Source organism: Cupressus sempervirens, chromosome 9, assembly GCF_028749045.1.
Source record: "Cupressus sempervirens isolate cs-2001-9-10 chromosome 9, ASM2874904v1, whole genome shotgun sequence".
NCBI lineage: Eukaryota > Viridiplantae > Streptophyta > Pinopsida > Cupressales > Cupressaceae > Cupressus > Cupressus sempervirens.
Window position 1 is genome coordinate 398,369,288 of NC_143126.1, and position 22,752 is coordinate 398,392,039.

Genomic DNA, 22,752 nt, shown 5'->3' on the forward strand with positions numbered 1-22,752 from the left:
CCCTAATGGTTCAAATCTCTATGATTGCACTTTTAAGCATTTTTAATATTATTCCCCATATAATTTGGGATGTCCCACATAGTAGGGATCTAAACGACTCTCTCTTACCACTTGTATGTAGGTTATTTGTTACTTAATAAATCTCTTTCAAAACAAGCTTACATGTGATGACAAATAAAATTTGTAAACCTACTATATAACATAGATGAAGAGTTGCATGATAAGCAACTTCAACTTAATAAATTAGCCTTAGGAAATCATGTGCTTGATCTACATGTTGATGCATGCTAATGCAAATCCATTTACATGTGGATGGAATGATGCTAGAGAATAGAGCCCTAGTTGGTTATTTCTAGCTAGTGCATAATATTTTCATTGATATGAGTTATAAATTTTATTTGTCTTCATTCTTATAGTATGGTATACAATTTGGAATAGCTACACTTTCATTATGCTGAGTACCCCAATTAGTAAGCATCTTATAAAGTTTTCTTGCAATTTGAGAAGTGATCCCCACACGGTTTGATTACAAGTTGGAAGGATATAATTCTCCTTGTTAATTGCAAGTCATTAAGAGTTCAATTGAGGAGATAGAGTATTCAATGTATTGATATTTTATTATTATTATAAACAATAGTAAAACAAGAGTATTGACCCTTACAATGTCAAACCAAAAGGCTATTTATATCAAGGTTAAAAATTAGACTATAAACAAAAAAAACTAATAGACTCAAAACCCACATCAAAAGTGGGAAAAAAAACTCGCCCACAGTGTAGGGATGAGAATGAGAGACTAAGGAACAATTCTTCCTTTGTCCAAAAATTACCATCCAAATGATAATATTACTAGTGTCCCCACTACAAAGGAATGCAAGTGGTGGAACCCTCTTTGCCTATTGGCGATGAGGGGCAGAGTCCTAGCAAGGATGCACATAAACAACCAAGGTTTGAGGCACATTTTGGGTAGCAACTAAAGAATGGTCCAAATTGCTAGAGGGAGACGCACCAACAATAAGAGGTGGAATCGAGTACAATAGGTCTAAGGAGGCAAAACAAGGGTATCACTCTTAGAGGAGTTATCACCATGAGTTTGTGGAATTATTTGAGGAAGAATTTGAGCCCAGGACCTAGTCAAATGCTTATCACTTGCATCCCCACCAAGTGGTAGCTTTTTAACACATAATAGAACAACTTGTTGCCAAAATGACTAGTAGAGAAGCATCACCAACATTAAAAGGAGAGGCCCTCATAATCCAACAATTGAGTCCATGGCCTATCCCCAATCACGAGAGCTACATCCTCATTAAGAGGTGTAGAGATGTCAATATTAACCAAAATGCAAGTAAAGGTAGGGAGACCCATATCAATTGTTGCCTCATCCACCTTTAGAAACCAACCAATAGAATTATCAATGGCCTCCGAGAAATCTTTCAAAATGAAGGGAAAGATTGGGAAGATGGACCCACACTAGTTGCACACTAAGTGGTTCAATGAGAGGGTTGAAGGATATTGTCTAGGGTACTTTGATTTATTTTGATGCATGATTTGTTATGATGGATTAAATAATTTATGTTGGCTTGCAAGATTTTATGTTTGATGTTAAATTTGTTGTTAAATGCTTTTAGAGGTTTATCACAATTGTAATAAGCCTATAAGGCTTTTTTGAGTTATGATCCATTCTATAGACCTTTATAGTGTTTTTGAATTTAACTTGACTTTTAATATAAACATGAAATTTATTTACAATATAAAATGTACTACAAGGTACTTTACAATTTGGATAGAAATCAACTTCCAAGGCTATGATTGAATAATCCATATATTTTATGAGTGACAATTATATAAAAAGGAGGTTTTTAGTCTACGGAAGAAAGATAACCCATAGTTAATGATAAAATATTTCCTATTACACAAATTAAATTATGCAATGCTCTTGTTGAATGTTAATTAGTGATGATAACTTTTTTGGCCATTTTGGAATTATATCATTTCCTTAAGAACTTAATGTAACATCTTATTTTATACAAAATTTAGGGTTTAAAAGCAATAGGTACATGATCAGGACTAAAATATTCTTGCACAACACATGCACTGCAAAACCTCACCTGCACATGCAAGAATAAATAGATTGTTACTTCAACTCTTTATGGATAGAAGTAATGGAAGAGAAATTGCAGTTATGAATCATTGCTTAGCAACAACTAAGCACATTTGTTATTTAGCTTTCAAATAAAACTAGGTGGCATTGCTATTAGATAATTAAATAATTAAGGATATTGATAATGTTAACAATATCAAGTAGAAAATGGAAACATTAAATTAAGAACTTTGAGCAATATTTCATAGAAACCCCCATCTCAAGTACAAATTAAAACAATATAGAAAATAACATTATTATATAGGAAATAAAGAATCAAGTTCATGTTTTAAGGAAGCATTCATAGAAAACCCCGACTCATGTAGTAAAAAGCATGACAATATTAGAGTGGGACATTTGCAAATCAAATCACTTTAGTATTTTGGCATTTTTCTCATTTGTTAAAGGATTGGATCTTTCTTGAAATCTCTTGATTCTTAAGCTAATGTGTAACGAGAATTTTGAATATAATAGCTTTACTATCACTATATGGAAGCTCAAGCACCTTATGTTATTGCATGCAATATCGACTATTAAATGACAAGAATGATATGCCTAAATACAAGCAAGTTATTCTCTCATTAATCTAACCGCTTTATTATAAAGAACAAGTACTCATCTAAAGGACATGCACCATTATAAATACATTGACATTTTTATTACAATGCATCTAAAATTCAAAGCTCACTTTCTTCATACTTGAGGGGATAACCTTTTATTATAAAGAATAAGTACTCATCTAAAGGACATTCACCATTATAAATTCATCAACATTTTCTTTACAATGTATCTAAATTTCAAAGCTCTCTTTCTTCATACAATGTATCTATTACAACTTGGTAAGTTGTTGGCTTGAGGTATAAATCCTAGACCACATCTAATAACATGTGTAGGAGGATCTATAAGAATTTGTATACCTTATTCATTAATATCAAGACCTTGTCCACTATAACCTTTTTGAGAAGTAATGTCAGAACTCACATTATAATTAGCCTTTAATGTAGAGGGGGGAGAACATTCATCTCGAGCTTTATGGAAATGTGTAGTATATAAGTGAATGGGAAGGGAAATATTCTTGTTAAGGAGATTAGAATTCATATCTTCTTTAGGTTAAGAGAGAGAAGAAGGCTTATGAAGATATGCATGTTTACTTAATGTTATCCTTGGAGTTAAATCATCAAGGAGATGCTTAGCATTAGGACTACAAAAAATGCTTTGATAAAGAAAGAGAAATGTTTTAACTCATCTAAAGAAACTACACAAACCAAGTTCCTTAAGACTATCCATTAAAGTGCGTTGAGGAGGAAAGGGTCGAGGTCTTACTAATATGGGATTGTTAGGAGGTTGATTTCTATCCTCATGATTAATAGGCATTAACCAATAAGTTTTTGTGTCTTACTATGAAAACTTGCAATGCCAACAAAGTATCTAATGATAACGCAATCTTTCCATTTGATAAAAATTGAATCAAAAAACTTTTCCAAGCTCACTCTAACTTAATCCTTTTGTCAGATGAACATCTATATAAAAATATAATACATGAGAAACACCAATTCAAAAAAGATTATATTCTTCAATTCTATTATTGTTAGACTTATTGAGTTGTTGTTGGCATTGATGTCAAAACCTTCATACTGACATTTTGACAATATTGGTCAGTTGTTGGCATTTTTGGTTATATAAATCTTTCTTATCGGTTATGCAACAGATCTTTTGGTTACACATAGTACAGATTTTGTATGACCATTTTTGGTGTTCCATCACCAATGTACATGGTTCTACTCATGGCTTATATGTTTCAGTACACTTGTATTTTTTTTGAGATTAGTATTGCATTATATTGCTTGTCAATCCTTGGTGATTGTTATGCTTACAATGTTCTTACAAATATTTTTATTATCTAGACATTGGTGCAGTTCATCAGGTTTGTGTACCATCTTGAATTGGATGCACTCCAATTTAATAAAGGTTCAGCACCTATTTAATCTGAGATTGTCAATCTCCTTGTACCTTTCCTTCTTTCTTTCCTTTTCTATCTTTTGTCCCAGTGGAATTGGAATAAAACCTAATAGATGCTCTTTAAAGTTCCTATTTTTACGGTGTTAAGCTCGAGGTAGGATCTCTCCCCCTAGGTCCTCTCTTCCCTTCATCTATCCACTTGGAATTTGCTCTTCGCGCTATAATGGATATATCTTGAATTCTATACTTGATTTCAGAGATTCGGGACCTATTTTGGGATCATGAAGGATCCCAAAGGTTCCACAACCTGGTTGTCAGGGGCACAGTGTGACGCTGACTAATCAGGGGTGCAGTGCACCCCTGATTGGGACATATTTTGGTCCTCTCTTCATGTCCTATGTCTGGGTACCTTCGAGGTCTTCATTCCTAGGCGGATCGACTTGCAGGAGTTAGTCAATTTTGAGCTCTATATAAACCCTTCCATTTGCTCCATTTCTCACCTATATCATCCACAAGCATTCTATGATCAAACAACCACAAGTTCAAGCACTCTAGCACTCAAAGTTTAACTTTTCATGTCTTCAAGCATTCATTCAAGCATTCCTCCATTGAAGATAAAGGATTCAAGCATTCAAGCAATTGAGGGAGTTTATATTCAAGATCTCCTTCGATGCATTCAAGATCCTTTGTTGCATCTTCTACATTCATTCATCTTCATCTTCTTGATCCAAATCAATTGGTGAAGTAAGCAACTGCATTCAATTCAAGAGATTTGGTTATTGTAGGGTGAATTTGTACATTTACTTTACATTCATTCTTATTTCAAATCAAGGTTAATTCCTAAGCTAGGGTTTGACCGAGGCGAACCCCTCATCAACAACAAAAACCCTTTTTTCATTGCAGATTGCGGATATGGAATAGACGAACAAGTTGTAGATCTAAGTACCCTTTCAGCTTCCTTCAAAACTGTGAAATCATAATCAGTGTCGCACGTGGTCAATTAGGGTCATAGTGCACTACTAATCATCCAGTTCACCCTCAACAAATTGTCGAATGATTTCTAGGTTTTGTCCATTGCGTAGTTTCAGGCCTAGATCTGACGATTTCCATTCATTCTGATTAGCACAGTGAACATAAATCGATTGTGTTCTGTACCCTCTTTGTCCTTTCAACACATTTACTCATATCTAGCTCTAGCTTCTCACATCACCTAGGGTTTTCAGGGACTTATATATCTTTTCCCCTATTCTTCCTAGAACTAGTTTAGTGCTCCTTATTTGTTTGGTTAGCACTAATCTCTCTAGACCTAGAATTGGGATTGACGAGACTCATCTCCTTGACTTCCTCCCTCTATTAAGCACATGTCTATGTTGGTTATGTGATGAACTTAGATTTCATATCCTTGATTCACATTTCCAACACCACATTTATTGGGAACCCGATGGTGTCAACTCTTTCTTTTGTGGTGTTAGATTTTACATTGCATTCTCTTGTGTGTTCACCTCTTTTATTGGTGAACCCAACTTACGATATTTCCACTTTTGATTTGGTGTTAGATTTCTTATTCAAAGTTATATCCTTGCATTCTCTTATATCGTGGTCTCTCTTTGCATGTTCTATATATTACTTTGCATTATATTGGAATTTAGTTCATATCATAAGGTTATAATTCTTTGTGTCTTCTTGCCTTGTTTGGTGTATGAGCTTTACTACGTTCAATCCTAATTATAGCATTCTTGTTAGTAAAAGTCGTAGACTCGTGACTCTCTTTGATCCAGATTCCTCTTCTCCTCGTCTTAAAAACTTTAGTGACCCTACGGTTTCTCATAATCCTAATCCTTCTATAGAGCACAACTCTTCCCACTCATCTCATGATGAGGATGAGGTTTTAAGGGTTTCTCTTGAACACGTTGACAAACTTGCTATTGAGATTAATAAACTGCATGATTGGCTTCTTCAAGAAAACCACAACACTGAGACTATTGTTGCTTTTGATGCTCTTAGGAAAGTGATTCATATCAATGGACATAGCGTTAATCTTCTATGTGGTCTTACTCACCTTGTCCATATTCATGTTAAACCCTTAGCTCAAGTTGCTTCTGATGTAGGGATGACTCCACCTGTTTCTACTCTTGAACCTGTTTTGCTTGTTTTTGTACCTATCTCTAGCATTTCTACTTATGTTGCTCCTATTGTAGTCTTTGTATTCCTTCATTACGTGTGAGTGTTTTGTCTATTTCATTGTTGACTTCATAGCCTTCATATAATAATGTTCCTTTCACTTATCCTAATCCTCCTACTGTGGTTCCTAGTGTTCCACCTGTAGTTTCTTATATTCCAGCTAATTAGTACACCCTTCCTAGTGTGTTGAATGTGCTTGTGTCACATGTTTCTTCTAATGACTCCAGTATCCTTAGTCTTGCTTTGATTGTGTCTTTGTTACGACAACAACTTGCTTCCTTCAATCAATCTAAGTTTAATGTTCCTACATGTGATATGGATAAGCCTTCGTCCTTTGACATTATCTAGATCATTGCTCCTCAATAATCTTATATGCCTCGCCTTGACACTTATAATGGAAAAGGTGATCATGTTACACATCTTAAGACCTTCCAAGTTCTATGTAGTGATTATGCTCAAGACCATAGGATTTTAGCTAAGTTGTTTGCTTGCACCTTCCATGACAAAGCTTTGCAATGGTATTGGTCTTGGCCACCTTATTCTATTGATTCCTTTCATAAACTTGCCAATGCCTTTATCCAACTGTTTTAGAATAATATTGGTCCTTATGTTTCATTGACTGTTTTGATGCATTGTAAACAATTTCCTAAGGAGAAAGTGATTGATTTTATTGGTAGATTTTAGCATTTGCACGCTTAGATTTCTTATCTTGTGCCTGATCTTCATATTCAACATATGTTTATTGCAAATTTACAAAATGACATTAGAGATAAAATTATGCTTATTGAGTTTACTTCTTTTTCACAACTTTGTGCAGCACTTCATCATTATCAATGACAAGTGAGTTAGTTTGATAGCAACACTCCAATGTCCTATAGTTGTTGATAAGAGTAATGCCACACCTAATCATAACAAATTTCAGAAGCCTAACATCTATGTCAAGATTCACAAAGCCACAAATATAGTAGATGATCAAGTAGTTGTTGCATCTCGAGGTGTCGCTACTTCTTCCTCTATTTTTTAGAATCATAATTTTACTCCTCTTTCTAAGTCTTTACATTCTATTATGAGTAGGTTGGTTAGTGCTAATATGCTTACACTTCCTTCGGTTAAACTGCTTCTTCCTTCTACTATATCAAGTCTGCACTTTAATCCTAAAGCATTTTGTCAATTTCATCGCTAACCTCGACATGATACTAAGGCCTGTTATTCTTTGAAACATAAGATTCAAGATTTGATTGATTCTAATGCCTTATCTATTGAAAATCATGATAATGGGAATAAATTTGTGGCACCTCCTAAGCAAGATCTTCAAATCTATATTAATCCTTTACCTCATCACACTACTAATAATATTGTTCAACATCCTTCTTCTCCTCCTCCTCTTGAAGTGAATGTCACGAGAGAATGATAATATTGTTAATGTTGTGGAACGTGTAGTTCAACCTCCACCTCTGCCTAAGGAATTCATTCCCTCTACGTCTAATGATCAACCTAAACCTAAATTGAATTGTAAGTGTCCTAGAACCCTTACAATCTCATTTACTGATGTTGATACGTTCAAGGCTCCTGATGATCCTCTCTATATTACTACTCATATTGCTAAATATCATTCTTATGGGTGTCTTGTTGATCCTACTTCCATAGTTAATATTATTACTAAGGAACATTTATATGCCAAGCAAAAACATCGTGATTTATATGACTCAACTGATACTTGGATTCAGACTTGTAATTGTTTCTTTTATCCTCCTCAATGTTCCACTTCTTTCCTTGTTGAGCTGCATGGTAAAGTGATGAATAATACCTTTGCTATTTTTCTTACTTCTGATCAGTTCCAAGTGAAGCTTGGTTTACCTTGTTTGTCTACCATGCAAGCCATTGCTTCCCCTATTCATTAATGCATTAAATTTCCTTATGGTGGTGACATTAAGACAATCAATCACAGTATTATCATCCTTCTAGACCTCAACATTGTGTGACTCTTGATTTATTATGGTCTTCTATTCCTACTACATCTCCTACTCATCTAGATTATATTTTTCGCACTCATCAAGTTCATAAATGTCGAAAGATTGCTAAGTTAAGTCTACCTAGGAATATTTCTCATGGTCTTTTACCTACACCTTCTACGCCTATTTCTTTTGATTATTCTATTTCTAATGGTCAACCACCTCTTGCATCTACTGATACTCCTAGTGTGGCCCCTCTTCCTAGTGTAATTCCTTCTTCTACTTCTCAACCTCTTATTAATCCTCTTCTTGTGCCATCAACAGGTAAGGAACCTATGGTTGTTGATCCTCCTTCATCTTCTCAACAAGTCTCTAATAAAACTAAGTGTAACCGACATGCTCGTAAATGTCAAAAGAACCATCAGGCTTGTGCTAAAGCTCAAACTCATGTCTATCGAGAAAGTTTTGATTAAGTAAAAACAAGTTTTGAAAGGACCTGAAACCTTGTACAAAGAGACTAGAAAGATATAACAATGAGAATCTTAAAACAACTATGGAAAACCACCCAACAAACTGGAGGGACAGACCAAAGTTCCCAACAAGAGGGCAAATAACCCAAGAGTCCACGGACCATCAAGATTTACATTTTGGTCTAGTCTTTTGAGAACGTAAAGACATCAAAACAAGGTTTGGAGGTTTTCCCTATTTTTTCCTTTAACTGAAGTCCAACCATCCTCCACCTTCCTTGCAGCTTTATGCTAATCCCCACTAACCCCCAAAACCGTTGCAGTAGTAGAAGCACCAGCAACAGTGTTCTGGACAGAGTCAACAGTAGAAGGGACAACAACAACATTCTGACTTAAAGCTGCCAAAGGGACCAGAACAATAGAATCAGTAGCAGGAGATGGATCAACAACAACATTTTGAGTCAAAACCTTCATAGGGACAACATGTGAATCATCAGAGATATCAACAGAATCCTCATCCAAAGTGAGATCAATATGAGAAGAGTTATCCAACCCATCCACAACTGAAGCTACTTTCTGAACCGTATAGTGATCATCTGAAACCGCCAACCACCAAGAAGGTGATTTCTTTGATCTAACCTTGTCAAAGGAGCATCGAGCAGCAAGATGGCCAATTTTATGACATTTCCTACATCTGAAGGGAATACCTTCATAATCAAGAAGTTGAATCCAAGAACCACTTCAAGAAGCCATCTTCAACATAGCAAGGAGCCCCTTAGAGACATTCATCTCCACAAGGATGCGAGCATACATTGTCCTATAAACATTGGAGGAGACTAAATCAACCAATAAGAAATCCCCAAGGGCTTCCCCCACAGCCTCCAAGACTGAGTCCTGCCAAAAGTGAAGGGGAAGATTCGACAACCTAACCCAAAGAGGAATCTTATTAAAGGATTCAGTACTCGGATTAAATGTCAAATACCAAGGTTTAACCATCAAGGGGAATCTTTCCTCCCAAGAGAAACCACCACATAGGATGGAATTCCTGTCATCAACATTAGCAAATTTCACAATTAAAAAAACCCCTCGCTACAGGGTAAATCTGAAATGATCGGTTCCCAAACGTTGGATATTCAAGCATGCAAATCCGAGAAAGAGGGCTAAAAACCCCTAAAATGAAAAATAGCATCAGTAGCAGAGAAATCATCCACATATGTGTTGATCTCATCAACAATTTCAAAATCAAGATTAAGCACAATCGGATTACTTATAGGAATAGGCACAACCGCACGACTAACCACAATCAAATGAGACCCCTTCCTCAGAACCAGAGCATTAAACCTACTTCAAAAGCAACCACATTTGCATAAGAGATAGCAGATCTCCCCACAACAACCTAAGACACATTAGGAGAGGCATTCGCAGCATGAACAACTGGAGCAACAGTTCCAGGTCCTGCAGCAACAAGCCTAGCAGGCACAAGATTCACCAAGGCGGAGGAAGCCACATGAGCAAATGTGGCAAGGAACCAGGCCGCAATAGACGGATGGGCAGCCTCCACACTAGCACTGGCCGAAGAGCAATGGGTGCGAGCATGAGTTTGAATCATCGAACGCACAGGAGTAGGAGACATAGTGTCCAATTTATTATTTCCTGCCTATAGAGGAAATTAATCATATGGATAGATATGATATTCCTGTTTTGGATTCTATTGCTATTAATTTAGATGAAGAAGATACTTTAGATGATGATGACCATGATATTATTAATCTTAATGTTGATTTACCTAACATGCTTTCTATGCAGCTTACACTTACATCTACACCTGAGCATAATGACTCTCCTAAGGGTTCATCTTTGGATTTAACTATTGTCCCTATTATGTTGGATGTAGCTCATTTCACAAGTTATCCACCTTCTCTTATTACTACTAACCACAATAGGGGAGGAGGGCAACATGCTTGAAGTGAGAGCTCTAGCAATTTTTTGTGTGTTTGCATGTTGTGATGTACTTCCCATGTACTGCGTTTTCTTAATGTTTGTTTAGATTTCTTTAGACAACCCTCATTGCTTCATTTTGATTAAGTAAAAAAAGGTTTTGAAAGGACCCAAAACCTTGTACAGAGAGAAAATAAAGATATAGCAATGAAGTATTTTAACACAACTATTGAACACCACTTGACAAACTAGAGGGACACACCAAAGATCCCAACAAGAGTGCTACAAACCAACCCAAAGAAAATAAGTTTTAAAATAAAAATAAAAAGTGACCATTAAGATTTACATTTTGGTCCAATCTTTTGAGAACATAAAGACATATCAAACGAAGGTTTGGAGGATTTGACTTTTTTTCCTTTAACTGATGTTCATTCATCCTCCACCTTCTCAGCAACCATCTGCCAATCCAAAGATAAACCTAAAGAACCAGGGTAGATCACAAGAAAATCCATAGAGGGGAAAGGGGTAGCAACACTACTAACCCCTAAAACCTTCACAAAAGAAACATGGGCATGAATACCCACAACAACAAGAGAAAAGCCAGCTAAACCAGCTCCAATAGCAGCAAAAGAAGGGACATCCTTAGCAATCTAATCCAAATCCACCAAAGGGACAATCATTACTTTGTTGGCGCAAGGTTATAAAGGAATCAAATATGTTGTATTATTATTATATTTGTATCTTACCTCTTCTATCTGTTGTTATATATATTGTACATGTGCCATTGTCCATACTTGTATCCTTGTGTTGTTTGCTTAGATTTGCGACATGGTAGCACCAATTCTTCCTAGTCTCCATGGTGGTGGTCCAAAAAGAGTTTTCTTCGTAACTCTTATGTGTCTTTCTTCCATTGTGTTGTAGTTCTACTTTCTTTGGGGGATGATAATATTTCACGCTTGACATAATATTACATGTTTTTGTATGATCATATTGACCCCAAAGTTAGTAGATCCTTTATACTCTTGCATGTTGTATATCTCATTTCCCTTGATTTGTCTTCTCTTGGGGCCATCTCATAATGCAAATATCACTCAATGATTGTGTATACTCTATTAAAGTCATTTGTCCTATTAAGGTGTCAACCATGACTTAACGTGGGGGCATATGCCTTGCTCATTTTTACATTCTAGTCATGAGGTAGTCAATACAGATTTTGAGTATAGCTTGGAGCACTTTAGCCCTAGATGCTTACTATGATTCCTAAGTTATCCTCAAATCTATGCGTTACTACTTCATCCTCTTTTTTTCAATACACACATCTTGTGAATCCCTTTATGGATTATGCATAATCCTAAAGAATGGATTCTCCATGCACGCATTCAATACAGGAAGTGACCATCCTTGACATCGGGTCTCTGTTTCCTTTACATGCACATATGTTTAATCTCATCTATGGGTAACACATAACAATTTGCTAAGTCCCACACATGGGTAACACAGTCTTACCAGACCTTGTCATGGTGATACGAAGAATGTTGATCTATGGGTGGGCCTTCTAATGGGTTGACTAGTGGGTTTAGACCCTGTTAAACTATTTCAATGTCATCTTTTACAACAACTCTTTCAGTGATTCACAGTAGGGTGGGCACTCTACTAGGTGAGATAATCACTCTTCTCTTCTTTCTTCTTAGTCAACAATTTCTCTCTTATTATGATTTGGGAGTTAGAAAAGTCTCAATCCCTTGGGAGCTTGATGGGTTTTTTGTCTCCTTGATTTTAATGAGAGTATCTTATGCTTTGTGCTCTACTTTACCGATAGTTTGGATCGAGTCCATACTCTCACTAAAGTGGGGGGTAAATGTACCATCTTAAATTGGACTCACTTCAATTTAACGAAGATTTAGCACCTATTTAATGTGAGATCATCAATCTCCTTGCACCTTTCCTTCTTTCTTCTGTTTTTGTCTCTCTTAGATAGAATTGGCGTAAAACCTAAAAGATCTTCTTTAAAGCTCTTACTTTCATGGTGTTAAGCTCAAGGTAGGATCTCTCCTCTCTACTCTTCACACCATAACGACTATATCTCCGACTTTGTACTTGATTTTGAAGATTCGGGACCTATTTTGGGATCCTAAAGGTATCCCAGAGGTTCCAGAACTTAGTTGTTAAGGGCACATTGCGTCCCTGATGGGCCAATTAGGGCAGCAATGCGCCCCTAATTAAGACCTGTTTTGGGTCTCATCTTCGGGTCTCGTGTCCAGGTACCTTCGAGTTGTTTATTCCTTGGCAGGTCAACTTGTGGGAGTTAGTCAATTTTGAGCTCTATATAAACCCTTCTGTTTACTCCAATTCTCATTTATATCATCCACAAGCACTCTATGATCAAGCATCCACAAGTTCAAGCACTCTAGCACTCAAGTTTTCAAGCCTTCAAGTCTTCAAGCATTCCTCCATTGAAGGTCAAGGATTCAAGCATTCAAACAGTTGAGGGAGTTTATCTTCAAGACCTCCTTCAATCCATTCAAGATCCTTTATTTCATCTTCTACATTCATTGATCTTCATCTTCTTGATCCAAATCAACTGGTGAAGTAAGCACATTACATTTGATTCAAGAGATCCAACTATTGCAAGGTGAATTCCTATATTTCATTTACATTCATGTTATTTCAATTATTCCAATTTGAGGTTAATTCCTAAACAGGGGTTTGACCAAAGTGAATCCCCCATCAACAACAAAAACCCTTTTTTAATTGCAAATTGCAGATATTGAATTGATGACCAAGTTGTAGATCTAAGTAACCTTTTCGGCTTCTTTCAAAACTACGAAATCAAAATCAGTGTCACACATAGTCAATCAAGGTCGCAGTGCCCCCGATCATCCATTTCGCCCCAGACAGATTATCGAACGATTTTTGGGTTTTGTCCATTGCATAGTTTCAAGCCTAGTTGACAATTTCTATTCATTCTTCTCAACACGGTAAGCATAAAATAGATTCTAAAGGTGTTTTCTCTACCTTCTTTATCCTTTAAGCGCATTTACTCATATATAGCTCTAACTTCTCACATCATCTAGGATTTTTAAGGACTTGGATATATTTTCCCCTATTCTTCCTATACCTAGTTTAGTGCTCCTTACTTGTTTGGTTAGCACTTATCTCTTTAGACCTAGAATTGGCATTGAAAGGACTCATCTCCTTGACTTCCCTCCCTCTATTATGCACATGTGTGTGTTGGTAATGTGATGAACTTAGGTTTCATATCTTTGATTCATATTTCCAACACCACAATTTGATATTTTGGCTATATTGTATTACGGACAAATACTATCAAGTTTCATCTATCAATTGGTTCAAATATTTTGTGGATCAAATCTTGGACTAGGTTGTTGTGTTCCAATAATTTTGGTAAATGTAATATGCATTGTATACATCTTAAGTGTGACCTATTTGTGGGTACTATTGTAGCAAGTTATAAAGATTTCTTAAGTGTGTCCTAAATTTAGGAGCAGCGGTAATGTGGTATATGTAATTGTAATATGGTTTCATTTGGGGCCATCACACATGTTTGGTGTGACTGACATATGTATATTCAGATACTTATATAAATAAAGGCAAATCTTTTGTATCTGAGGTATAGATGATGGTGGTATGTGAATAATTAGACGTGTAAGTTGTAGAAGGAGAAATAGTGCAAATATGTGGTGGTGATGTGTGTGAGATGAGTTTTGTGAGCCAAGTAGTAAGGAGATCAAGAAGAAGCTTGCATATAGGATTGTAGTGGATCAAACAGTCACATACATAAAGAATATAAACATTCAAATCTACAATTCATGATGGTAACTGAGCTTAAATTGTTGAGTTGTTTCATGCATATTTAGATACAACTCTATCACTTCATGTTTTGTCGTATGTATTTTTGATATATCTATTGTATAAGGGTAGTTAGCACAACTAACAATGAGTCAATCGACAATGAGCCAAAACAACAATGAGTCAATCGACAATGAGCCAAATCAACAATGAGCCACCCATGAAAATCACCCTACCAATGTCACCTTAGTTGATGTTCATTTCATGAGAATACGTTTCTTTGTGATTTATCTCAATTTAGGTTTTCACGTAAATTTTGCCATTCCTTGTGTTAGTTCTTGTGTGCTTCCATGTTTACAATTGTTATGAACGATTAAAGTGATTATTGATATATCAGTAGTTGATACTGCTATTTTTACGAGTTTAGGTCAACAAGGTAAATGTTTGTTAAACTATTATGGAATAATTGATTCATACCCTCTCTTGGTTATTTGACATGTTCAACACTTATAATAGAAAATCATATCAACTCTTGTGCTCAAGCTCAAAACTATGTGTTTCATTAGAAAGGAAAGTGACTTGTTAGAATACATGCATTTGGTTGTGATTCAAACATGAGCCACATTTCTTGTGAAAAGTAAAATCACACCTCAACAACAATAATGATGATGTGCATGATCAACTACCTTATAGCCCATCAACAAACTCTCTCTTTAAAGCTAAGAGATGGATAATCTAGGAAATCTCAAATAGACCAAATTCATTCTTGAGAAAACACTCAAGCAAAGATCATTGATGAAATTCACCCAAAATTGAATGGTATTAGCAAGGCAAACAAGTTCAAAACTTGGCTAGAAAAAGTAAACAGCGGGGCTAGGCAGATGAAATTCAAACACAACTAGAAAAATCAATGACATTGGCAAAGGCTATTTACTTTCAAAATAAATCAACAATTTCATATGACATCTAGAATTTTTTTTTTTTAACCTTCAACCAAAAAGAAAACAACCCTACATTATGAGTTACCAAAATGAGGCAAATAAGTCAAGATGACAAGGGAAATGGATAATCAATCTTGATCTCAACATAAAAACAATCGAGAATTCCCTTAATTCACCTTAAACTATGCAAATCATATGATGACGAGGCTCTTTAACACCTTGTATTCAAATAGAAGTATTAAGATACACTTTTTCTTATCATTCATTTTCCACTTGTGACTACCTTTTGAGTTTCTTTTACATTTTTTATTTTATTTTAAAGTGAAGTAGTATGCCTAAGGTACACTATTTATTTTATTGTATTTAGACAAGTATGTTGCTTATTTTGTATTGCATTTTTAAATTACTTTCATTTGAATCTTAGATTACTTCAAACTTGTGTAGCATAAAAGCAATCATCTTTACTTATTTCATATATTTTTATAGAACATAAAGTAACAACTTAATATTTTATGTATTTAACAAGCTAAGCTTTGTAGATGCTTCTCCTACGTCCAGTTTGTTCTCATCTACCTTTACTAGTAGCTTTAATCCTCCTTACAACCTTAGATCTCCTTAACCAACTTGACTTTTTATCTTTCAGTTAATCCCTTGGTTCTTTCTACAACATGTCTATGTATATGTTGGCTCCATCTTTATACCCATTTTAGTATCATTAAACTATACTCTAAACAAAAACAAGGTGTTCCTTAGAAGGTTTGAATAATATTGTGTGTTGTGTTTTATTTTGATAGTTAAGTTCATTCGTTGTAACAATACTATTAAAATACATCTACATGTTTCTCATTCATAGCTCTACTCTCATAATAATATCAAATGTTTAACTTTCATTGTATCATCCCTTATATGCATATTGATTGAAATAACCCACTAACCACATCTCTTCTCTATATCAAACTCCCTATTGGGTATACAAAGGTTAGATTTGGAATTAAACTCGTTTACAAGGTAAAATTCAAGATAGAAAGGAAAAAGTCAAATAGTCATAAAACTTGAAAGAAAAGGAAAAGTCAAAATATAAACTCAAAAGTCAATCATAAGTGAAAAATGTATGATCAAAACTAGTATCATGCCTCTAACCTAATTGAACATTAGGCTCCATAATTTGCCTTATAGTAGGGGTAAAAGGCCTCTGAGATGTGGTAGGCTAGTAAATGAAAATATTATGCCTAACATACATTGTGTCACCTACTTTTTCATGCAATTATCTAATCTTCCTAGTATGTCGATGGTCTTTGGTGTGGTTTGTGGATCTAGAAAGCTAAACACCTTTACATGTGCATATCATAGCCTTCTTAGAGCTTGTTCACTACTTCACTAGTCAACCCAAGTTATAGATTAATAGACATGGTACCAAAAAACTTTTGGTGTTAAAAGGTTATACTTTCGTCAAATTGGTTAGATTGTTTTTCCTCCAAAAAACACATAGATTTATGTTTGAACCATCTCCTTTCTCCTATTTTCATTATTTTATCTTCATAGACAACCTTATTTCCAAATCTCCCTAAATCCTTCACATCCCTTTCTTCATCTCTTTTAGATATGGTGCACTAGAACAAAATTATAGGCCAGAGGTTGTAGCGTATGATCTTAGGGAATCAAATGTGGTTTCTCCATGAACCTTACCTACTTCAAAGAAAATTATATCCTTCAATTTCTAGATGTCATTTCTTAATCATTGAATTGCCTTTCAAGGATTCCCCTTGATTAATTTAAGTATCCTTAGACTTTTCCAACCTTTATTACCATTTCTAAATTCATCATACCTAATCCAACCCTTCTCTTTTGGCTATCCAAGCACATCCTACTACCATCTTCCTTTGTGAGCAATCATATACTTGCATAGACTCACTTTATAGGCTAGAAATGTATTATTCCATGTAGTCAAGTACATCACCAAGGTTCACGAAAGTAGCTTTCACTGAGGATTTAAACATTAGTTTAACTGCCAGAATCAAAACTGAAGTACATGCATAGATCCATTAGCAAGTTAGGTCAAAGGTATGTCCATTTCAAGCAATTGTTGTCTATGGTACTATGTTTTTCATAGAGCACCATCAGAACACTATTTTGACAAGCAATAAACATTGGGAGAGTATATGTATGTGCATTTCTTTTGCTTTATTAACACACTTTCTTGTGCATGATTTGTCTATAATTGATCTCCTAAAGGTTATGTTTGTGCATATATGAAGTTGGAGTGGACAAGATTTTGGTACTTTGAGAGAGATGTGGCATACACTACATTACCTTCATATCATTCTCATATCTCTAGATTTGACATCCAAACTTCTTGATTCTCCCTCTACTTGTCTTGTTCCCTTAGATTTGCTTGAATTTGAACCTTTCCACAAACCAGTGATGTTTTAAGGTATTGCATTTTAGCTAGCACCAACCACCAACTCGATAACATATGCTGAACAAAAACATTCTTTAGGGTCAAAACCCAAATTTATAGTTTCCCCTTTTCTTCGAGGTCTCATAAAAAAGGTATCATTCACTCTAAGGCACATATATATTTGTATTGAGAATTAGAAGATTTAAGGTTAAGAGGTGCCTAGAGCAAGGAAAATCAATAACAAGAAGATTTCGAAAAAAGGAGTTATGCCAACAAGAATCACAAAGACTTTAGAACCCCTGGTTTTGGTCTACTTAGGTGGTCTTCTACCCACCTTGACTTCATCTGCAAGTGTTGTTAGACGAAAGGGATATTAAAGCACCAATAGGTCAGCCAAGGTAAGTATCCCTAGCCCTAATCTCCTTTTTTGTTTTTTGATTTTTATTGTGAATGGCATGTGCTTCATATGTTTGATTGCATGTACTTTTATCTTCTATATTATTTTATCATAGAATTCTTCATAGCTCTTGCTTACCATCTATAGCCTTTGCTTACCAGCTTATGATACTAAAGTCTTCGCGGCTCTTGCTTACCATCTACTAGCACCCATTTACAATCATGTCTTTCTTATAGTCTTGGACAGCTCTCTGGTTAAGTAATTCTTGTAATCTGCTGGATCTAAAATGGTCTTTTACATTCCTCCTAATGAGAGGATCATCAAATTATAGAGACCTGTTAAGGTCCAACGATCCTGTGATAGGTGAATAATTTTGCTGGAACATGTTTAGAAATTGTATGCTTATCATAGATTATCATTAAGTTGTTGTAGATCTAGCGTATGGCTAAAGACTCCTCCTTTCTTTGGTTGTAGCAAAGGGTCCTGCGCTTCCTGATTTCAGAGCTGCACCTTGACAAAACTAGATTTCGGTGCCCATTAAAGTGATTGTATTGTAAGCAAGGATGTTAATGGTAGAATTTCAAAAATTATTAGGTAATAGAGGCTTAGAGTTAAACTCAACAAAGGCATAATGATAGGTGAAGGTATGCTTGACAAATTAAAAAAGGCAAGATCCTGATGCTGCACAACTTAAAGAGGGCCAAGAAACAAAACCTTAGCAGCATATGGCTGCCCAAATTCTTCATTTTGGCGGATCTATCAACCGGAGATGAGAATGAGAGATGGATTTGCAGATTGCAGAAATTCTTTGAATTAACCTTTATCTATACATCATTTCTCCAAAAATGACAGCATCTATTTGCACGTTTAAGTGTAGATCTTCACAGAGCACTATTTAATTATAGCCATATGATTATGTAAATTTAACTTTAAGAAGAAAAAAAAATCCTCAGTATAAATAGAAGAAACATATTTACCAGATTGGCATATGACTTCAACCAGGGTTTGACAATACTCCAACCAGGTTGAAATATCAATGGAGCATCTACGAACAGCACTTCCCCAATTCTCTTTGGATAGTAATAATAGAACACATCTATCTGCATAGAGTTCAGACATCATCAAGGTCAGTTACTATGTTACAACCCAAAGTACACATCCAAATCTCATCTGAATAAGGGCTAAAAATCAAGTACCAAAAACTTTATGAAAGCCAGATCTCCATTTTGCACACTAAATCCTCGAAGGTCAAATATTCCCAGCATCTTCTCTTTTCCAGGCGGGAGCCTACTGAGGGCTTTTTCAATCAAATATACGCACAGTTTCTCACTTTCTAACAGGTCATGTTTCTGTCCCATTATTTAGGATATACAATTGTATAAAGTACCATACAAAATTAATATTGTAAAGAAAGAGAACTGCAATGTGCCAGAAAGAAAACTGAAGGCTTTGCATTGAGAGAAATGAATTACAAAAGTCATATGACTAATATCATATATGATTTGGCTTACAGCTGGAAGATGCTTGGCTGCAACTACCACCAATACAGGCCTTCCTTCTATGTCAGGAAAGTCATGAAGATAAGCCTTTCCAGTGGAAGCAATATTTTGAATAGATTCTTCTGTGAGATTTTCAACGCCAAATTCCTCACGCCATGCCTATACATGTCTTTAAAGTTAAGGAAACACAATGTTGTCAAGGAAGAAATAATTTAACCTATACCTAAATGATTCAAGTCTCAAGACAATTACAGGACAATATAAAACATGGAATCTTTTCTTTAGAACAGATAGAAAAAATCCTGTAGCTTCTAAAATTGCTACCATCTCAGAGTTATAAAAAACACATTAGGAATTAAGCTATCGGATAAACATAACTAACTCCTGGAGAGCTTATGAGAAAGGATACCAGGGCTTTAACCAACTTAGCAACTGCATCATCCACATTAAACTTGCGGTCCTTCAAAAACCAGAGAATCATTTCCTCATCATCCCTCCCATTTTTCCCAGTAGGCAAATTTCCTTGATCTTTTTGTAGTCGTTCTTTGACCACTTCTATGAGCTGCCAGATTAAAGAACAGATCAAGTTCCATCAAATTTGACCAAGAAAACTCTCATTTACTATGAGAGATAAAGGAGCCTCAAGAGCAACGAGCAGGCACAAAAAACATAGCAATATGAAAAGGGGCCCAAGGCAACCAGAACGAAATCAAGCTTAATCAAAACCCCTTCATTAGAAAATAGTCAAATAGACTAATTATCATAGCATCTAATCCCCTGGTCATTAAAAAGTTCAATGTATCAGGTGGGCTGTTCAAAACAATCTAGAAGAAGAACAACAACAACAACATGATACAGACCTTAAAATGGTGTTCATTCTAATTGTCCTAAACGAACAGCAACAAGAATTTCAAATTTTCTCTGATGAATGAATGAATGAAGGAATTTTAATGACATCCACGAGATCAATAGTCCAAGCGACTAAGAGAAAACCAATTAATCAGTCTGCTGCAATTTCTCCAAGTTGACCCTTCTATAGTGGATCCAGACTAAGAAAGTTGTTGTTTTGTACAATCTCGCCAATTCAAAAAGTTCATTCATGGTGCTCACCTCTAAGTTGTCATTGTATTGTCTGTGAAAATCTTCATAAGCTGCACACTCTTTAATTAAAATGTCACTCTGTTTCAACCACCCCTTTGTTGAGGTCCCACCCCTCTTTGGGAATTTTCCATCTACCCATTTAACTTCTCAAATGATAAGAACTGAGGAGCAACAAAAAGAGGATTAGGGAAAATGCCATAGCATCAGTGGTGCAGAGATGTTGGCGTGTGTGATTTTAGCTTTTTAACTTGTCCTTTAGGCCATTTGTCATAATTTATAATTCTATATTGTATCAAGTGGACCCTTCACATGCCATAATGTGTTGTACTCAGTCTGCACCTCTTCCAAGACTCTAATAAACCATAAATTCGTAACATTCCTAAGCTCTATTTCCTATTTTTGGACTGGCCGGACTTAGAACTCAACACCAACAGAACATGATCGTTCCATGGAAAAGGATAATGCTGAAAATTACTGTATGTGATTCATTGGGGAATGGTAAAAGTGGAACTTGCTCTCAAAAATCTGAACAGCAGTTCTTTAGAAGGAAGATTTCTAACTCACACTGGAGAAAGGGATTTAAAAATTACAAAACTGGATTGGAGTTTTATCACTTGATAGAAGCCCAGAAAAACTTTATGAATGGGAACGATGTTCTTAAAATCGTGTAGGAAAGCTGAAACATGATGTCCGTAAGGCTGTTTGACTGCAAAAAGACTCATAAGGTTAGCGAAGCTCCCTCCAAAGACTGCTATATCATCAAGTGACTATGTTCATACTTCATATCATAGCTCAGATGTTAGGAAAATGGCCACGATTGTTTTTCCAAAATCACAAAATAATCACCTCTGAATACACTTAGAAAACCCACAATTTAAGAGAACCAATAAGGTGATCATGAAAATATTTTCCACATTTTAAAGCAGTAATGTAACTAAATGCTGTTACATTGTACGCACAAAGGGGCGCCTGGAGAATAAATGCACCTGATTTAAGCACAACAATAGCAAAGTACAAGGCAATTGAAGTTCAAATCAGGGAGTGCAGGTGATCTCTATTACTAGAGCTTAATATGGATAAAAACTCCAGATTTCTTGAATTTTCTATAATGAACACTGTTCAGCTAAGATATAACCCTAGAAATTTCTTTAGCATTGCAACACATAGTCAAACCCACTTTTCTCAGTAACAGTTTTAATATTTTAAGTATTCGTTGCAGATTCCGAAATCGTTTTCTTAAAATTTAACTCAAATATTGCTTACCTTGTGCTGTTCAAATAAGATAGACTTGTCACTGGCAGCATTGCATCTGTAGCGTACAGTTTTCAGATTATTTCTGTGCCTGGCATGGCTTTGTAAACAACGCAGAGGTTTGGCATTGGGAAAAAGACTAGTGGCATTAATGGGTATACGATGATGGCGTATAAGTGTTGCCATTGGTATAAGAGAACGCAGAGCAAGGTGCGGCGGCTTCATGTTCCTCGACCCACTTCTCCGCTAGGAAGACCCACTTACTTCAAACCCAATCCTCATCTTCCCTGGGCTTTTCCTCACCAAAATCTTCTACAAAACTTCTCTATGGTCGATTGGGGCCCGTTTGGTTGCTGGAATATAAATTAAGCATTGGTATTCGGAATGCTGGCTTTGGGATTCTAGAACTTGGAATCCAGATTATGATTAGGGAATCCAATTTGAGCATTGGTATTCGGAATGCTGGCTTTGGGATTCTAGAACTTGGAATCCAGATTATGATTAGGGAATCCAATTTGAGACTGTTTGGTTGAACAAGAATTCATTGTGAGAATAAAAATTTTCTTTGTTTGGTTGCACATTGTGGAATTGGAATACTAGCCAAAATAACATGCAAAATATTATCATCCAGCTGTAGCGTTATTATCATGTAAAAAAATTCAATACTTATTTAGTTTGTTGAAGTCCAAACATTTTTAAGAAGTATAAAAAGATTAAGTCA

At 35.5% G+C, this 22,752-nt stretch overlaps 1 protein-coding gene across 1 annotated transcript; it reads right to left on the minus strand.

Annotated features, from left to right (window-relative positions):
• Positions 1-1,806: 1,806 nt before the first annotated feature.
• Positions 1,807-22,359, minus strand: LOC149538937 (Sec14p-like phosphatidylinositol transfer family protein). Its single transcript, XM_089800325.1, has 6 exons — positions 22,044-22,359; positions 20,089-20,241; positions 19,692-19,838; positions 19,377-19,529; positions 19,158-19,280; positions 1,807-2,105 (listed from the first exon to the last, which is right to left on the minus strand). Exons 1-6 carry the CDS (start codon positions 22,254-22,256, stop codon positions 2,031-2,033), a joined length of 864 nt encoding a protein of 287 aa, XP_089656451.1. The 5' UTR covers positions 22,257-22,359; the 3' UTR covers positions 1,807-2,030.
• Positions 22,360-22,752: the final 393 nt, after the last annotated feature.